Here is an 18,604-nt window from a genome sequence, read left to right as displayed (position 1 = left end):
CGCAAAAAAAATTATGGGGCATTATGACTGTGCACCTTCCACTGTACACCCTAACATGTGGCCATTAACATCCATCTACATATATCTGATATCTACCATATTTTTCTGTCTATAAGATGCCCCATGTATAAGGGGACTATTTTGGGGGACTCAGATTTAAGAAAATGGGGGGAGACACTATCTGTGCATAAGACGCCCCCTAATTTTTGACATTATTTTTTAGGAAAATAACCTAGTCTTATACACAGAAAAAGACAGTATGTTCCTCTTCACCTATTTGAGGTGAGCAACGACAGAAAACACACACATATGTAAATATGGACGTACATATTTATGCCATGAGTCATATGTGCAGTTTGCCTGATGGTTACAGTTTTGCTGATTGGCAAACACAAATCTCTAGCTCACTAATGTCTGAACTATCCCTAAGATAAAGATTTACATTAATGCTGGGAAAAAGCACGTGTGAATGACTGCTTTGGTGCCTAAGTTACTCTGCATCTGCAAGGAAGAAGTACTAAGTAAAGCTGCTCCCGAGGCTCTTTTGGCAACCTGCTTGGACAAGTATCCCCTTTGAAGACACCTTTATACATATCTTCCTACAAGAAAAAAGCATACAAACTGCCATATTTTTTTGCTAGAAGTCTTAAAGCCTTGCTAATAAAATGTGGGAATTATATTCAAGCACCTGCATAGTTGTCTGATACTTTTAAGTCACCAATTTCTACTAAGATAAAAAGTTATGATACATTATGGAAACTACTAGTCATACTATCCTATTTCAGCATGCAGCCTGCTGCGATAGATCCTACAGCTGTAAACAATTCTGCACCAGAATCTAGTTAATTAAATAAACCTGCTTAAACAGAATGGGATGTCTGCATAGAAAACCCCAACCCCGACATCCCTTTTCAGTATTTCCACATTCAAAGAAACATTTATATTCCCAACAGAAACCTTGGACATTCCACTTCTGGTTTTAAAATCTAGCCTGTAATGACAGTTAAGTTTTGCTTCCAGCTTCTTTTCCATCCTACCACTTCTATTGTTTTATTGTTGTTTCCTAGTAGCAAGGAATTGCAGGGCTTTTAATATCCCACTTCAAAACTCTGCTTTAAAATTCTGTTCATGAGGGCAGTCTTAGTTAGAGAGGGTAATATTCACCAAGGAGAGGGGAGGAGAGACGATGATGGTACATGAAAACCATGATCAGAAGTTTGGGCATAGTTTATCTGCAGTCAGCCTTAATGAGGGAAGCCTCTGCAAAACAGGAGATATGCACACACAACTCTATAAACTCATTCCCAATAATTTTTAGTCTAAAGCACATCTATTAAAAACAAAGGAACGCTAAAATCTTCACACAAAAAAGGATTCCAAATGAAACATAAGAATTAACTAAACAACTTGCCTCAAAAAGATAAAGTCCTTCAATATAGCCTTAAAGTTCATTTCTTGAAACAGCTCTAGAGTTTTACATTCAATCTTCGTCCATATCTGGGAATTCTAGATATTAATGGCATGTTTATTAAAACCTCAATTATTTTCTTCTGCAAAAGAAACAACGTATCATAATTATTATTTATCTGTGATACAAGACACATTAGGTCCAGTCGCAGACGACTCTGGGGTTGCAGCGCTCATCTCACTTTATTGGTTGAGGGAGCCGGCATACAGCTTCCGGGTCATGTGGCCAGCATGACTAAGCCGCTTCTGGCGAACCAGAGCAGCGCACGGAAATTATAATTAGTAGGTTGTTTTTAAATAGCCTTTGGATGATTTTTTTTAATTAACAGGGATTTGCCACTGATTTCAGCAGGTTCCTTTTACTATGCAGCAGAACTTTTAAATCAACCAATACCAAAAAAGCTCTTAAATCAGCACAAACATCTAATAAAGATCTAGGACAAAGCCCTCCCCCTCTCAGGATTAAGGAGGAGATCATTTCAGGACATGATGCTCACTGTACAAGCAACACAGCACAGAGAAGAGGAACTACTTACTAATCAATGAAATCAGGAGTAATCTTTTTCTTTAGGCATGCCTATACTATTAAGGTCCATAGGCTTTGTACTAGTTGTCTACCTCGACCTTGGGTGCCCAGATGTTGAAGGACTCCCACTCCCATCATCCCTAACAATTGAATAAGCTGGATAGGGATGCTGTAGGTTGTAGACCAATGTCTGGGGGCCCAAGGTTTAAGAATTCTGCTCTATGGAGCCCATTTGTGAAGTTTCTAATAAATCACAAGTCTTTGTTCAGCTATGGAGTTCACTGGGTGTTGAACAAGTCATTCTTTCTCTCACACACAGTGTAACATTTCTCAAAATGAATCCACATCCTGTCAAAAACACATGGGTGAACGGTAAGAAAAATGTGAACAAGTAACCATCAGCATGTCTTACGTAAGGAAACTTCTACAATGGAAACTTGGGAGACTCTGGCCGGATTAAGTAAATCAACCTTTAACCACCTTGTACCTTGCAGATCTTTTGGACTACAACTGCAATCAGCCCCAGCATTTGGAATCAATGCTGGTTCCAGGTTTCTATGGGTTCAGGGCAATAGACTCCAGGTATTCACATTCACAACAACAACAATAAAATTTTATTATTTATACCCCACCCATCTGGCTGGGTTTCCCCAGCCACTCCGGGCGGCTCTCAGAGGAATAGTAAAAACAGTCACACACACACACACACACACACACACACACACTGAACTTGCTAGTTCAATTTGAGGCTTGCTCATTCTTTCCCCAGAGCTGCGACTGTTGGGCAGCAATCCTTTTCCTCCTTGTTGCTATGTCTAGGTGGGCTCTGAAGCAAGAGCCTAAGAGTGGGCAATGGCTTCCAACAAGGAAGCCAAGAAGCAGCAGTCTTTCTCTAGCTCAGCTAAGTCCTAGTCAGAGATCAGTTTGGGGAATGTGGTCTCCAGCAGGACCAGCAGATGCTGATTGTGTTTATTTGACATCATTGGAATTAATCCTATAAAAATGGTATAATAATGGATTGTTTTGAGAACTGTTGAAATGAATACCATCTGCATATCTTTAACATCTTTTTTATTTTCACACTATTGGCATTTGTGTCTTTATTTGTGATATTGTGCCAATTAAAAATGTGTGATTTCTGATAAAAAGGAATCCACTCAAGTTAGATCATTAACCACACTGCCTTTCTTCATCCTTTACATTTCTGCCAGCTAAATTCTTGCTGTGTGGAGTTTTAAGTTGTGGCTTTTCTTCTACTATTGAGCTAATATCAAAATTTACCATGAGTTCAACTGCATCAAATGCCACTAACATATTCTGCAAGAAGGAAGGATCAAATCTAGCTCATAAAGCATCATCCAGGTATCTGTTGCTGCTAAAAGGACATCTGGAGATTGAGAGAGAGAAAATCTCAGGCCACAAAACAAGAGAGCACCTTTGTTCCCTAGTTCAGATTATCTTTTCATAAAAAATAGTGACTATTACACACACACACACACAACCATTAACAGAGAAGTGAAATTAAGAGAGTAAAACTATTTTTTTAAATAAAAAACCAAGGCAGATAATAACATTCAGTGGCCAAAGTCAACAGATGATGAAGTTAGGTGGTCTAGTGTTTTATGGATGTTGGAAAGGTTGCTATTGGCTGCTTTGTCCGACCTCCTCTGTGTATTTATTTCTGATCAAGATGTGTAGTCAGATCTTACTGAATGTGTTCTAAGATTTGAAGGTCATGTTTTTCCAGCCTTCTTGTTGGATTCCAGAATAACATATTCAACTCATCTGGATAAGGCTGTCTCCAGTGTTTTTAATTCTTTGTTCCAGGAGGTTTTTGCCATCAAATGGAGTCTGTGAGTTAATTCTACTTTTCCTGCTTCAGCCAGATTCTCTTTTTATAAGTCAATTGGAAATAGATAAGAAAGATAATGAAGAAAATTAACTAAGTGGGAAAGAGAACACTACAAATAAAATCTGCAAGAGATCTCACTTTTATTTGCCCAAGAAAGAATTGATTAGAACACAAAGGACTTCTCGTCATTCCAGTCAGACCAGTCAGCTTTCACTTGCTTGACAGGTATACATTATAAAGGCATTTAAAATTTTATATTTCTACAAGTTTATATTTGTAATGATCTGTGAGTTTCATATATGTTGCCAGAAGCTTGCTGGACAGACTAGACAGAAGATGGCAAGCATATGCTTTTATCTCTAAATAAAAATAAGATATTGAAGTTGTCCACTTTTTACAAAATTAAGTAATCCATCTTCCTATGCAGTTCAGCATTCTCTGGGTTCTGCGTGCCCATCTACTGTTGACATTGGGTTTGCAAGACAAGACTGGACTGCTGATTCCTTTCCAAGTTCAATTCAAGGTGCTGATTATCAGCCCTAAATAGCTACTTGAAAACCCATCTCCTCCTCTGAGAATCTGTCTGTCCTTTAAGCTCAAGTGATGTCGTCCTCTTGCACATGCAACCGAATTCTGAGGTACAGTTGGTGGCAATACATGAGAGGGCTTTCTCTATGGCAGTGATAGGGAGCCTTTTTTTCACTCTGGGGGCTGCATTGCATTATGGGAAACCTTCTGGAGACTGCAAGCCAGAGGCAAAAGAGGACAGTGCAATGGATGTGACTCCTACCTTTGTACAACAGGCTACATTCCAGCCATACAGGTATCAACACACACATCACCAGTCTCTATCCAGACAAGCAAGGAGACATGATCACAGTTCAAGGACACACTGCAGTAGCAAAAGGACCCAGGGAGGTTTCGGGGCCTGGAGAGAGGGGAGCAGGCTTGGGGAGGAGGCAAAAATTGGGAGAGTACTGAGGACTAGACAGGCTTGAAGGGCCCCATTTGGCCCATGGGTCTGAGCTGCCCCAAATCTGCTCTGTGGCTCTTGTTATGGGGAACACCCTGCTCTTGGAAGTTAAATCTAACTTGAAGACTTTCTTTAAAATAAAAAAGCCTTTGATTCAGTTGCTGTTTAATCTTATTGTTACCACAAAAATGTGTCCCATTTTTAAATGTTTGTTTTAGTCTTGAATTGTGTTGAAGCTATTTTAACTATTATTGTCAATTTTATTTTTATGTTCATTTTCATACTTTGTTTACCACTTTGATTATCTCCTTTGACTGTAGTAGGTATAAAGAACAGTTGTTAAATCTACTCTTTCCTAGGCCATTCCATCCAAATGATCATGAAGAACTCTTACAGAATTCTTACATGGCTCTAAGTTGCAGGTTCTTCACAATGGTTTAGATCACTAATCTGAAAGCAATAATTATGAAAAAAGCACCTTCTGGCAATTAAATTTCACACTACCTACAGGAACAAATGAAAATATAGCATGCCACAAAATGAAAAGAAATGACATAGCAGTTTAATAACATATAGGAAATCTCTTCTTGATTGTAAACTGGAATCATAAAGTAAATGAAATGTGGAAAATATTTATATGGGGGAAAACACCCTTGCTTTAATATCATACATCTACTTGTGAGTTCTATACCACTGGCTCAGACTCAAGCTACTCATTTTATCAAACCCAAGACATCTACTGATAATGGAACATGAGAGGATTCCAAGGCAGACCTGACAAGCAAGAGTCGTTAGAACAGATATTATTTTTTTTCTTCAGATATTCAATTTTCAGATGTTAACAGAGCACTCCTGTACATGTTTATTCAAATGTAATTCCTACTACATGTAATGAGGTTCACTTCTTAGTGTCTAGGAATTTTGCAGCCTTCGTCTCATGACCCTAATTCAAGTAGTATCAAGGTGAACCTAAATTTGGTTCTTGCATTTTTAACTCAGTCTTTTTGTTGTTGTTGTTGTTAATAATAATAATAATAATAATAATAATAATAATAATAATAATAATAATTTATTTATTTATACTCTGTCCATCTGGCTGGGTTTTCACAGCCACTCTGGGCGGCTTCCAACAAAATATTAAAAATACAATAAAACATCAGACATTAAAAGCTTCCTTAAACAGGGCTGCCTTCAGATGCCTTCTAAAAGTGGTTATTTGTTTCCTTGACATCTGATGGGAGGCCCTCGAAGCTGGACCTCGGTGAGGCTGAACGGTGGGGGTGGAGACACGCCTTCAAGTATACTGGGCAGTGGCCATTTACTGCTTTAAAGGTCAGCACCAACACTTTGAATTGTGCTTGTTTGAATTGTGTTGTTTGCAGAGAGGAGATTGCAGTAGCTTTTCTTTTTCTTGATCATTTTGCTGCTGTGCTGAGCTAAGCTATGGTTTGGTTTAGGATGCTATCTGTGTCTGATATAATCATGTAGCTCTCCCAGACAAACCACGAACTCTAAACCATAGAACAAACTCAAATCCAGATGACACCCATGACTTAGCTCAGTGCAGTGCAACAGCAAATTGGCCAGGGAGGAGCAGCCACAATTTCCTCTCTGGGAACCCACATGCTTGCTCATTTGCATTAAGCCATGCTTTAATCTTACATCAGAACTGGATCTTCCCAGTTTCCTGCAATGACAAGAGGTTGAATTAAATGACCTTTGGGACACCTTCCATTATACTAAATGAAAAAGCTCCTCATTGCGCAATCCTCCTCGAAATATTATGGGACCCATCTGTGTGGGTTGCAACCCACACTTTCAGAAGGTTTAGCTTTATGTAGCATACTGACTTTATTTACGTATCTAAAGCATTGTTACCACACTCTTTAGCTATCTTGCATCTCCTACTGGTAAGGCTGTGGGTGTTCTCTCCTGCCCTCCTGTTACCACTCAGTATTATTAGGCTCTTCCGTTCTGTTGCTCTACCTCTCAAACTGTCATTGCATATTAAATGTTAATCCATTTTGAGATTACTTATTAACCACTTTTCCTAATGTTAGTAAAAAAAAAAAAAATCAAGGTCAAGTTTCATCATTTAAATTGTCTCCATTTCTATTTTTCTTCTTCACAGTACATTTTTTGGTCATTCTGCTTAGAACTGACTACAACTTCTGAAATTGTAATGTCAAAGGTACGACTCTTCCATTTGTCTTAGGAGCCCTATGGACCCAACTCCGTTGATTTTTGATCACCTGTTTATTCCTCATCTAATACTTGATAGTGGTTTTATAAAACCCGAAGCGTTATTGATGGTGGGAAGTTGTTTGAATGAAAACATCTATCTCAGATGCCTTTCAGCACTCATGGTTTGCTTTTGTTTGTTTTTCTGGAATCTCAAATGGTTAGAAGGATGGAGTGAGTCATGTGGGGACTTCTAGAGCACTGAATAGTTCCAGGTGACTATTTAGAGCACATGTTCAAACAACATAAACACACTGAGACCACTGCTATTTTAAAAAGAACAATATGGTCTTCTTTTTCAGTACTGACATTTAGTATTCAAGCTTTCCTTCACTTCAATATAACAAAGGAAGGATTTAGTTCCTGCCCTCCTCCCCAAAATTTAACTGGCCTATCAGACTGCTTAAATGCCTGTACTGTAAGAAAGGTCTGTAGTGAACCATTCATATAATCAGATTTCATTTTACTTAACACAAAATTTGTTCAAAGAAATCATGACACTTAACTAAGAGAAAGGATGTTTTATACCTTTTTTTATTAAATAGTAGAATTTCTACCTTGACGATGTTCACATTTCTTCTACAGGGAATTAAATCTCTTATCTACCCCTGACATCATGTAAGATTTCAGGTGTTAGGTGAGTGGCACAGCTTCCCCAAAATGGCCTTGCAGGCCAAATGAGGAGGCTACATTTGGCCAGCAGACTGGCAGCTCCCCACTCTTACCATAGATAATGTAAGCCATACAATGAACAAGCCTCCCTAAGTATAATTGGCTTTACTAAAGCTCACAGTAAGACTGACTGGTTTCAGAATTTCTAAACCAACTACATCCAGAAAACTGCAGAGTGGTGTACATAAATAGCATATAAAACATAATGCAGATAATCAAGCAGCACTAAAACATAACAAGAAATAAAAACTACAGAGATAAAAAAAGACAACGTTTTCAACAAATGACAAAAACATAACATTGGGGCTTGCTTCACTTCTAGGTGAAGGGAATTCCACAGAATGGATGCCACAATGTTAAAAGCATATGGTCAAATCTCTGCTTGATTCACCACAAGCACTTGTGGCATCATCAATGGATCTTATTCCAGAGATCCAAGTCAACAGGTTGGAATGTATAAGGAGAGCTGGCTTCCCAGATACCCCAGTCTTTATACACCAGGAGTGAAACCTTGAATCTAATTCAGCAACTAATTTGCAGTCTGTGGGACAGAGGTGTCACATGTTGTCAATTGCTTGCCCCAGAGAGCAAACTGTGCAGTAGTGTTTTACACTAGCTGCATGTTTCTGACAAAATTCAAAGGCAGCCCCAAGTAAATAACATTACAGCAATCAAGTCTAGAGGTTACCACTGCACAAACTACTGTTGCCAAGCTATCCCTGTTGGGGAATGGTTGTATCTGGCTTACTGGCCAGAGCTGATAAAAAGTACTCCTAGAAGCTGAGGACACTTGAGCTTCCAGTGACAATGCTAGATCAATGAGTACCCACAAGCTACATACCTGTTCCTTCAGAGGGACTGCAACCCCATCCAGAACAGGCAACTGACCAATTCCCAGACTCAGAAACCACTCAAACACAGGGAATCTGCCTGTTTCAGTTTATTGGCTCTCCAGACTATTAATTAATCCAGGCACTGTTCCAGGACTTGATAGCCGTTTCTTAATCACATTTTCCACCGAGTAAAAGCTACTTATGACACCTAATTGGCTGGACAAACAAACCTTTCTGCATATATGAAGTAGAAGCAAAAGAGTAGAGACATGATGCAGAAATACTACTTTATTATATTCTACACATAAGTACAGCACCTCAAGGGATGGCACATAGTAATTAAACACTGGAGAATAGTCTGAAGCCACTAACCTGTGTTCCTGTGAAGTAAACTGGATCTATTTTCCAAAGGGACAGAAAATATCTCACTTTCTGAGGTTGTGATCTCCTTGGGAGAAGAACTGAGTTGGAGAAGAGCATCTTGCGCTTTCTTTTTTTCCTTCTTTAACATATTTACTAAAATATCTAACGTTCATTTTAAGGAAAATTTCTGAAGCAAATTTGAGACAACTATAAACACTCTTCTTACAATAAGAGGTCTGTTGATTATATATTAAAAGCAAAAAGCATTATTTATTTTATCTTTTACTTTTATTTATTTCAACATATACCCTGCTCACCTTTCAGAGAGCACACAGAGCTTTACATATGGTTCCCAGATGGAATCCCCCCCAGGCAGCTTACAGAGCTACACCAGAATCATACCTAAGTCCCCAGCAGGCTAGCCATGTCCAGGGTATATATGCTAAACATATGTTAGGCCACTAACAAAGTGACTCATATATACCAAAAAGCACAGAAACTGCAAGCCAAAGCACCAGGCATAATCGCTGCATCAAATAGCCAGCAAATAAATTCTATAGACTCGCACAAATTGCATTCGGATGTTATGTGAAAACGCAGTTTAGTGTGGCATGAATTAGCGTAGGCAAGCCTTGAGTTTGTGTACTTCTTTCTCCCTTCTCCCCCTCCTATACAGAAGTTTTCACTTCTACATAACTGCAGTCTGAAGTGACAAACTGGTTAACATTAACTATGGTTGGTTTGACACAAACCACAGTTGAACAGGGTTGGAACCAGCTGCCCAGAACCCTGCAAACCCTCGAAACACAGATAGATAAAGGCCTTAACACACTTGCAAATCCTCACACATCCCACGCTTATACACAAAACACTTCTCCACCTTACTTGGCAGCCACAGCTTCCTTCTCAGGCTTCTGACAGTCATTGTTGTTGAAGGAAGAGGCTTAGGACTGACCATGCCCTGCAACATGACCTGTCCTTACTTGAATTGTTTGCTTAATAGGGGAACTTAACTTATTTACCATGGCTGATCTGAACTTCCAACCAACAGAATGTTTTATGGGGTTTTTTCGCTGGGGTGTGTGTGGACTCCACTGCATCATTTCCAGGACATTCTTCTAGCTGTGTATGGCAAAAACACTCAGAGGCTTTACTTTAAAGTACTTTAAAAATAAGAAACTTGTTAAAAAGCCCCCAGACCACCTTAAATCAATTTAAATTGACTAAGCCCCCCTCCAAAAGTAAAATAGGTTTCACTCACTACCACCAGTCCCAATCTTCATTGGAAAGTAAGGTACAACTAGGATACCTTTTACTTTTCCATTGTTTTCTTCTTCAGCCAATTTACTCTGCACTTCAGCCTAACAGACTCATGGAGCAGCTTACATTGTATCACTAACAAATAAGACAGTCCATGTCTACACACTTACAATCTAAAAGATTGTACACAAAAGGAAAAGTGGGATGGGGAAGTAAGGGGACCATGAAAAACTGAAATGCCAGTTCAAGTTACGAAGCTTGCAAAATGATGAGCTTGAATAGAAACAACTAAGGGAGAGGAGGAATCATAGAGTCATAGAGTTGGAAAGGACCACAAACATTATCTAGTCCAACCTATCTTTCACCCAACATGGGGCTCAAACCAACAACCCTTAGATTCACAGACTCATGCTCTACCAAATGAGCTATCCATGAAGCTGGTCTCTCAGCAGAGCTGAGAGAATAGCCCAAAGGTACCATCATTGCTTCTGCTGTTGGCCTGCAGCCAGGTGGAAGCTGATTTAAAAGATAAAATCTCCATAAAGACAAAATAGATTTTAACCAGAACAGGAACAGTGTTAAAAGAGGTCAAGAAAAAACTTGGTGATATGTTATGCCAGGGCAAAGAATGGTCACAAATGGGGGGAGGGGCACAAAGGTAAAAGATTTTAAACACATTATCTCAGCAATTCCTCAATGCATCAGTCTGAAAATTAATCAGAGCATGTCACGTCATGTAGATATACCATGCCAAATTTCAGTTTTGACAACTCTTCAATATTTTAATAATATTTATTATATTCAGGTTTTACAGTGGTGGGATACAGTTTGACCCATCCAGCTTAACCATGCAGTGATTCTTCTGACTGTAAAACATATCTAAATATTAAACAACATCATATAAAATGTGGTTCATGTTATATAAATGGACTTTTAAACCAGACCTGATTTTAACCTAGAATAGTTTGTTTTTGCCCCAGTTCAAAAATAAAATGCTGTTATCTGCCTGCAGTTCTTTCAAATAACCAAAAAACTTGAATACAGTAATTATATTTTCTATGCCTTACTAAAACTACAGCTATGTATATATTTTCTATGAATTTATAGAATGCACAGCACTATTTCAAAAGCTAAATTTTATATATACTGAATCTTAGGTTTAATAAAAATTTACATTTACTCTAAATCCACAGTTCAGCAACATTTCATTTGACTAAAAATAACAATTACAGGAAATTCAACTTTTTGAATGGCAATAAATAGTGCTTTATATAGCATTGCTATTTTCCATTATTATTATTTTTCAGAAAGTGCTTCACATAAGATTCCCAGAAACCTGGATCTAGGTCAGGACTAAGCAACACACTAAAGCTTTTACATCCAGGAGATTAAACTAGCCTGCTTCAGAGCAGGCAATAAGAGTAAACCTTGGAGTCTGGTAAAAAAGGTGTAGCAAACATTTGTTATGGAATTTAGTTGAAGAACTCACTCAATGAAATACAAACATGATGTCTAACCCAGCTGAAATACCAAGGTGTCTCCTTTCAGAAAGAGGCTCCCCTGACCTGCAGCATTACCTATGTGAGGGGGAGTTTATGGGACAGGAACAAATAGCTGTCAGTCTCTCCCAGCTTCTGCCCCATTCTGGTGAGGACATGCATACTCTTGTGGTTCTGGGAGTCCCCTGCCACTGTGAAAGTGCAGGGGGAGTGGAAATAGTGGCTAGATTGCCACTCAGACCAACTGAAGGCAGCAGCAGGAGTAGGAGTAGGAGGAGGAGGAGGAGGAGGAGGAGGAGGTGGTGAGTGGGGAATGATACAGGCGAACATCAGGCCCTCTGCCCCCCTGTAGAAGCAGCTGTCTCTAAGAGGCTGTTGTCCTGAAAGGCATTCAACATCAGGACTAGGCCCCACTGAGGATGTAGACCATCTGCCTGTATGGCTGCAGATGATCAGGAGACTCCCCAAACCAGCCTGCTTTGAATTGGTGCTGGGGAGGGAAGCTATAAACCATCCTGCTGGGGTCAGTGAGCAGCACTGCCCACATGTATTACCCCCAACAGGTGGTACCAAATGGATTCTCCTCTTTGAGCCATATTATATGGCAGCGGCAGAGGAAGCCGCTCAGGCGCCTGGGGTGGCGCACCCAGGGGTGGGGCGAGCTGCCCATAGGGGTGGGGCGCACCGCAGGGCCTAGAGAGTCTGCCTGCCTCCTCCCACTCAGCCGCCCTACAGCTGGGGGGGGGAAGGCAGCGGGTGGAGCGTTAGCGCAGCGCAGAGCCTGCGTGCGCCCAAGCCACTCTCCCAGGAGTGATGCGTGGCTTGGGCACGCTGCAGGCCCCGCAGAGAGTGCCGCTCAGCATATTGTCACCCCCCCTCAGTGGTGACACCCAGGGCAGCCTGCACCCACCGCACCCCCTTCCTCTGCCCCTGTTATACAGGTGCAATGAGGGCTCACTGCCTTTAAATAGATTCATTGGGCATGGATGTACATGTGGCCCTATTTGTCTCTTTCTCTAGGCCTAAGGCAGGGTTCTTCAACCTTGGGCCCCCAGATGATGTTGAACTACAATTCTCATCATTCCTGACCATTGGCTAAGCTGTCTAGTGATGATGTGGGTTGTAGTCAGATGACCTTTTCTGGGGTCAGAAATCATTCGTATTTGCCTCTGAAGGTGTAAAATGGATCAGTGGGGTAGGAAACAGGAGGGGACATTGCCCTCTGAGATTGTTGTGTAGTTATGCAATCATACAACTTTAACTGGAAGGCAAGTTATTGATTCATGGAAAATAAGGTCCATGCATATTTAGGTGGGAAATAACTTAGTTAACTCATCACATCTGGAGCTGGTTATTACAGTAGCTAGAATATACAGAACGCTGTTATGTTGTTCTCAAGCACATGTATAGGATGGTCTGAGATGGTCCCTAGAAGATGACAAAGGGCTATAGAAATCCTCCGCAATCAGGGTGCCTGCAAGAAAAATGAACATGGATAACAGCAATAATATAAGGTGGATGGGTGGACTGTCCCTGAGATAGCCAAACATAGTCAAGGAGAACGCTCACCTCTTACAGGGACTGGGATTTATCTCTGTTACCGAGAGAGAGCAGAGATGCCTCATCTCTGTGGCAGGTGGAATGGTGGTGATGGTGGGAACCTGTATCAGCCTTTTCCCTAGCTAGGATGCTTAGGTATGAGTAGTTCACTATGGAAAGCCAGGTCAATACCTCAGCTTAGACAGAACACACACACACATTTTAGTCACACTGCATTTTTGAATTGACATGTAAAATTAGTGGCCATTTTACTTGAAGACTGGTGACTAGCTCATTTTCGTTGACAAGGATACTGATTTCATTGTCTCGTTGCTGCAGAAGATCCTTCAACTTCTTCAACTCTTCATAGCCAATTGAATTATTAGTGTCTGATGCAAGCAGATGGTTGTTAGGTAACTTTGCATTATTAACCAATCTCTATTAAATGGAACAAAAGCAATTGTCAGTTCTTTAGTTTTGACATTCTGTTGACCTACCTCCATCAGAAGCAAACCAACTTATTTAGCCTAGGTAAAAGACAAATGCTACTGCTGCTGACAACTGCAATGGCCCTCTTGCCTGTCTTCTCGTTTTATTTCAATCAATTTTGAATGCAACTGTTACTTTCTTGACTTTTATCTGATGTCACCCTTCTCCTCCAGCCTTCTGCTCTCTCTGTTGCTTTCCTCTAAAAAAAAGCCATTTCTCATCCTTACATTTAAACCTCTCTTTCTAGTAGCCAGTGGCGTAGCGTGGGTTGTCAGCACCCGGGGCAAGGCAAGTAATTTGTGCCCCCTAACCCGTGGATTTGCGCCCCCTAATCTGTGGATTTGCGCCCCCTAACCCTAACCCCCAGATGTTGCGCCCGGTGCGGCCGGCCCCCCCTGCACCCCCCACGCTACGCCACTGCTAGTAGCATCTCTTTCCTCATCTCAGTTTATTTCCTGCTTTGCATTTATACACAATTTCTTTTGCCACTGACCCCATTTCTCTACATATATCTTAATGTCTTGTCCTAAATCAGCAATCTCACATATTTTTCAGGACTAGAACTTGCCTTTTGGGATCCAATTCTTATTTTTTTTATCACATGGTAGTGTTTCTAACATAACTTCTCCTCATGGTCAGTAGTGTATCCAGATCTACTAGTGGAAGACCAAAGCCCTAGATGACTTTCTTTAACTATATTATCTACACTCTCTTCTCTCTTCTCAAACTATGTCTCTCATCAATTCCAATCTATCAAAGGGCAGTATTCAACAAAATACACAAGAAATACTGCTAGTGCAACTGGATTTCCCCCTCCCTCACATGCAGCCCACAAATCTGCTCTGGAGGATTGGAGGAACCACAAAACAGATTTATGGGTGCACCAAAAGAGAAAGAGAACATATTGTGTTGTGCAAGGAGAAATCTTTGCACTAACAGAATCTTTAGGCCATATTCAACCAAGTTGTGGTACTAGTAGAAGCTTGCTCCTCGATCTATGCAATACCCATCTACCTTTCCAACTCTGCTCAGGAGAGTTGAAAGAACCCCCAGAATTTAGTGGTGAGGACAAGAAGACCGTTCTGTCTAGTAAGCAGAAATGCTTGCGCTGATGGGATGATCATATTAGTGTGATGCTGTCTCCCCCTTAGCTTTCGTGCTAAGTCAAATACAACGGGGGGGGGGAGGGATCTGTCTCCATTTCTCGGACCACCACAGCTTCTTTCAGTAAACCCTCCTTTATTCCATCCTGGGTACTCCCTTAACAAACCTACCCTTCTCCCTTTATCTTCACTCTGTCTATACTGAAAACAATATGAGCAGGCACACTGGTATATTTACATTTTGTAAAAATTAGCAATAAAGGGATACTCAGCAGTTCTTAGGGAATGTTAATTAAGCAAATGTGCAATGTTAATTTAGCTAATAAAGCATAACTATTTACTCTTATTTCTGGAATACTTCAGTAATGAAAGTCTGGCTAACCCATAGGTGAATATAGGTAAATATGGATATATAGTTCCTAGCTGAAGAAAATATGGCTTGCTTGTCTGTTTATGTAAGATACATAGGTGGGCTTCACACAGTGTATAAAAGTATTAAAACAATAATTATCCACTTTTTTGCAGTAAATGAAGATGAACTACTGTTTATGTTGAAATTCAGTTTCTGCTTCTTATCTCTGCCCTAAGTGCAAGTTGATTCATCAGAAGCTCTTGTAGTGGTAGCCACTGGCTTTGACACTTGAATAATAGTTTTTTTAAAAAACCACATTTTAAACCATGGTTTCAGATCCTCATTAGCAAACAGACATTAAGCCACAGTACTCCCACCTTGGAAACTCTGGTTTGAAGAATGCATGACCAAAACTGATGCTTGAGAAAAAGGAGCGCATGAGCATAGTTCTCATTCCAAGCTTACTAATTAATCTAGGAACATTACATTCAAACCAGACAACTCAGATTCTCTTGATTACAATATGCATACCAAAAGCAATTTATTTTCTCCTGTGAGAAATGAACAATGTATTTAGTGCTTCAGTTGTATCATTTTATGGAGTTCTGATTTGGGGCTTTTATTTCCTTCTCCCTCTCTCCCTGGAATGTCTAGTAAATGAAAACACATGGAGTGTTATTATTGTGTTGAAGGCTTCCTCACCCCTGAAAATGGCAGCCAATGAAGCATACCTTTAAATGGTTGAAAGAGTGTTTGATCTTCCGCATATCAGCTCCTAACTCCAATGTGCTCTCAGGATCCATATCTTCCAAAAAACTTTTAATCTGTTCGTCTACCCTAAATTCAGGAGGAAATACGACCTTTCAGAAAATATACTTAATCTTCAGAAGATAAAAGCAAATAGGCATACCAGACTGAGAGGAAGCTTGTTTCCAATATACCACAACTAGTGTTTCCCAATATACAGTATCACAAACGGATATATTGTTTTAAAATAATGTTTAAAATAATGTTTTTGAATTTTTTTAAAAAAGGTTTTGGCTACAGTAAGTTTTTTGTTTTGTTTTAAATGTCATCTCAACTAGTTCACTAATTTTTGAGGGGAGCAGACCTATTAAAATTCATGGACCTAACGTAGTCACTTAATTTCAAAGGGTTGACATCAAGTAAAAGAGGGATGAGTATCACCCAATCAACAAAAACTGAACTACAACCCTCTGGAAGAATAGTGGGGGAAATATCTTCATAACATTATCATTTCAAATTTTGACTTGCTTCTGGAAACCAAGGATTAGCAAGTTACCACAGGCACTATATTTAGGGGAAACAATCCTGTATGCCACCACTGAGCCCCTTATTTTCAGAATAATTATTTCTTGAAAAATGAAGTGATTGCATTTAGCAACTATATATAGTTAGCAATATTGAAATTAATGCTTTAACACTTAAAAGAAAAAAAGAATCATTGTTGCACTTTGGCAACCCAATTGTGCCCAGAGAGGCCCCAGAGAAAAGGAAGCCCTCCACCCAGCCAGCTCTAGTGAATCTCAGGAATGGTATTTGTACATGACTTAATTGCACCAGAGCAGGAATGGGGATCTGTATTTGAATGTGTGTTTCATTAAAAGCAATGTGACTGTTGTCTCTCTCACCACACAGAATCATTTGCAGCTGGATGCAAATGTGAACGTGAATCTTCACCATTCTGTTTCAACTTATCATGCACAAACAGAATCCGAGAGCAAATCTTTCCCTTCCATACTGAGACACTGATATTCACAGTACCACATGTCCTTCCCTATGCAGGGCTCTTTCATCCCATCAAAGAGAATAGGAATCCTGGTATATGAAGGATACAGTAGAAGTATCCAATCAAATGTGAATTTTGCAGCTTTTTTCTTATGCACCAACATGCCTTACTTTGCTGTTGCTGTTGTTGTTGCTGCTGGTTTTTTTTAAAGAATGTCATTGACTTTTAAGGTGGAATCAACACACATATTAAAAAACACTGTTAAAATGTTTTTTAAAAAATGTTTTGAAAAATATATTGAATTTCCCATAGCTCACTATCACCATCTAGTTTCACATTTGTATACTGGACTTTACAGTACACTTAAAGTGTGGTGTAGTGGTTAAGAGTGGTAGTCACGTAATCTGGGGAACCGGGTTCGTGTCTCCGCTCCTCCACATGCAGCTGCTGGGTGACCTTGGGCCAGTCACACTTCTGTGAAGTCTCTCAGCCCCACTCACCTCACAGAGTGTTTGTTGTGGGGGAGGAAGGGAAAGGAGAATGTTAGCCGCTTTGAGACTCCTGAAGGGGAGTGAAAGGCGGGATATCAAATCCAAACTCTTCTTCTTCTTCTTCTTAAAATGACTTATTTGCAGCTGTATAGCTGAGTCCAAAGCTTATGTGTTCAGAACTGATGGAAATGTTTACCAACACGACAGGAAATTAAACTTTCCCTAGTGTGGGAAAGACCATGCCAGGCAAGGGCCAAAAAATGGCTTTTGCACATGATTTAGAAGACATTAAGAATAGTAATTTAACGTTGAAACAGAATCATTTCCTCAGTTGTACACACTAAAGTACACCATTGGACGGTGATTAAAAAAACACTAACAGCCATAAATTAGCAATTGCTTACAAATAATGTCAACTCCAGAATATTATTAGGATTAAGAATAGCATGCATGAACAGCAAAGCATGACTAGGTAGTCTAGTATTCTGAATTCCATTTTAACCCTCTTATGCATTTGCAGTGGATACCCCTGTCAAGAGATATTTAAAAATATGTAGAAATTTTCCCTCTAACCTGTAGCACTTCATATACTATTCTTCTGGGATAAATACTTCTGAACTAAAGCAGTCAAATAGCTTTTATTAGTGAAAAATCAAGCAGCAGGACATTGGACTCTGAGTGGTAAAAAATGAAGTGCTAAATTTGCAGACATTAACAATCTAATGACCCAACATGGATAAAATTCTAATTTTACAACATTAAAGCTTGAGATAATGAGGTGTTAGAAAGCAAAACAATACTGAATGTTTAATTTTTTAAATTTAGAATTGTGTGCTAGAACTATATTCAACAATCCTTTATAACATTCCTTATTTTTATAGTGCATTGAAAACAAATAACAATTTTTTAAAACTATCAACTTAAGTGACATCCAACATTAAATTAGTAATTGCTTTCTAAAAGTGCAGGAAGGATATGTTTAAAATTCCCAATAATATGTAGGAACACATGGCTATGAGACACAAGAGATGAGACCAGTGCACAGAGGAATTTTGGAAGCCCTCTCTTTGACCTTATTTGTAAACTATGGTTCATTATAGCTGCTTTTGTCTTTTACAACAGACCCTGGAATATTATATCACGTGCAGAAGTGAAGATCACTTAAAGAACAATGAATCGCCTAGGATCAGCCAT

At 39.6% G+C, this 18,604-nt stretch overlaps 1 protein-coding gene across 1 annotated transcript in view; it reads right to left on the bottom strand.

Moving 5' to 3' along the window:
• Positions 1 to 18,604, bottom strand: part of KIF6 (kinesin family member 6) — a 141,599-nt gene that overhangs the window by 75,955 nt on the left and 47,040 nt on the right. Inside the window, exons 11-13 of the mRNA XM_082214819.1 lie at positions 15,901 to 16,006; positions 13,540 to 13,663; positions 8,937 to 9,089 (exon numbers count right to left, since the gene is read on the bottom strand). Coding sequence (XP_082070945.1) covers positions 8,937 to 9,089; positions 13,540 to 13,663; positions 15,901 to 16,006 — 383 coding nt within the window. The remainder of the gene's footprint in view (positions 1 to 8,936; positions 9,090 to 13,539; positions 13,664 to 15,900; positions 16,007 to 18,604) is intronic.

This window comes from Podarcis vaucheri, assembly GCF_965113315.1.
Source record: "Podarcis vaucheri genome assembly, chromosome: 3".
NCBI classification, from domain to species: Eukaryota; Metazoa; Chordata; class Lepidosauria; order Squamata; family Lacertidae; genus Podarcis; species Podarcis vaucheri.
This window is presented reverse-complemented; position numbering and strand designations above follow the sequence as displayed.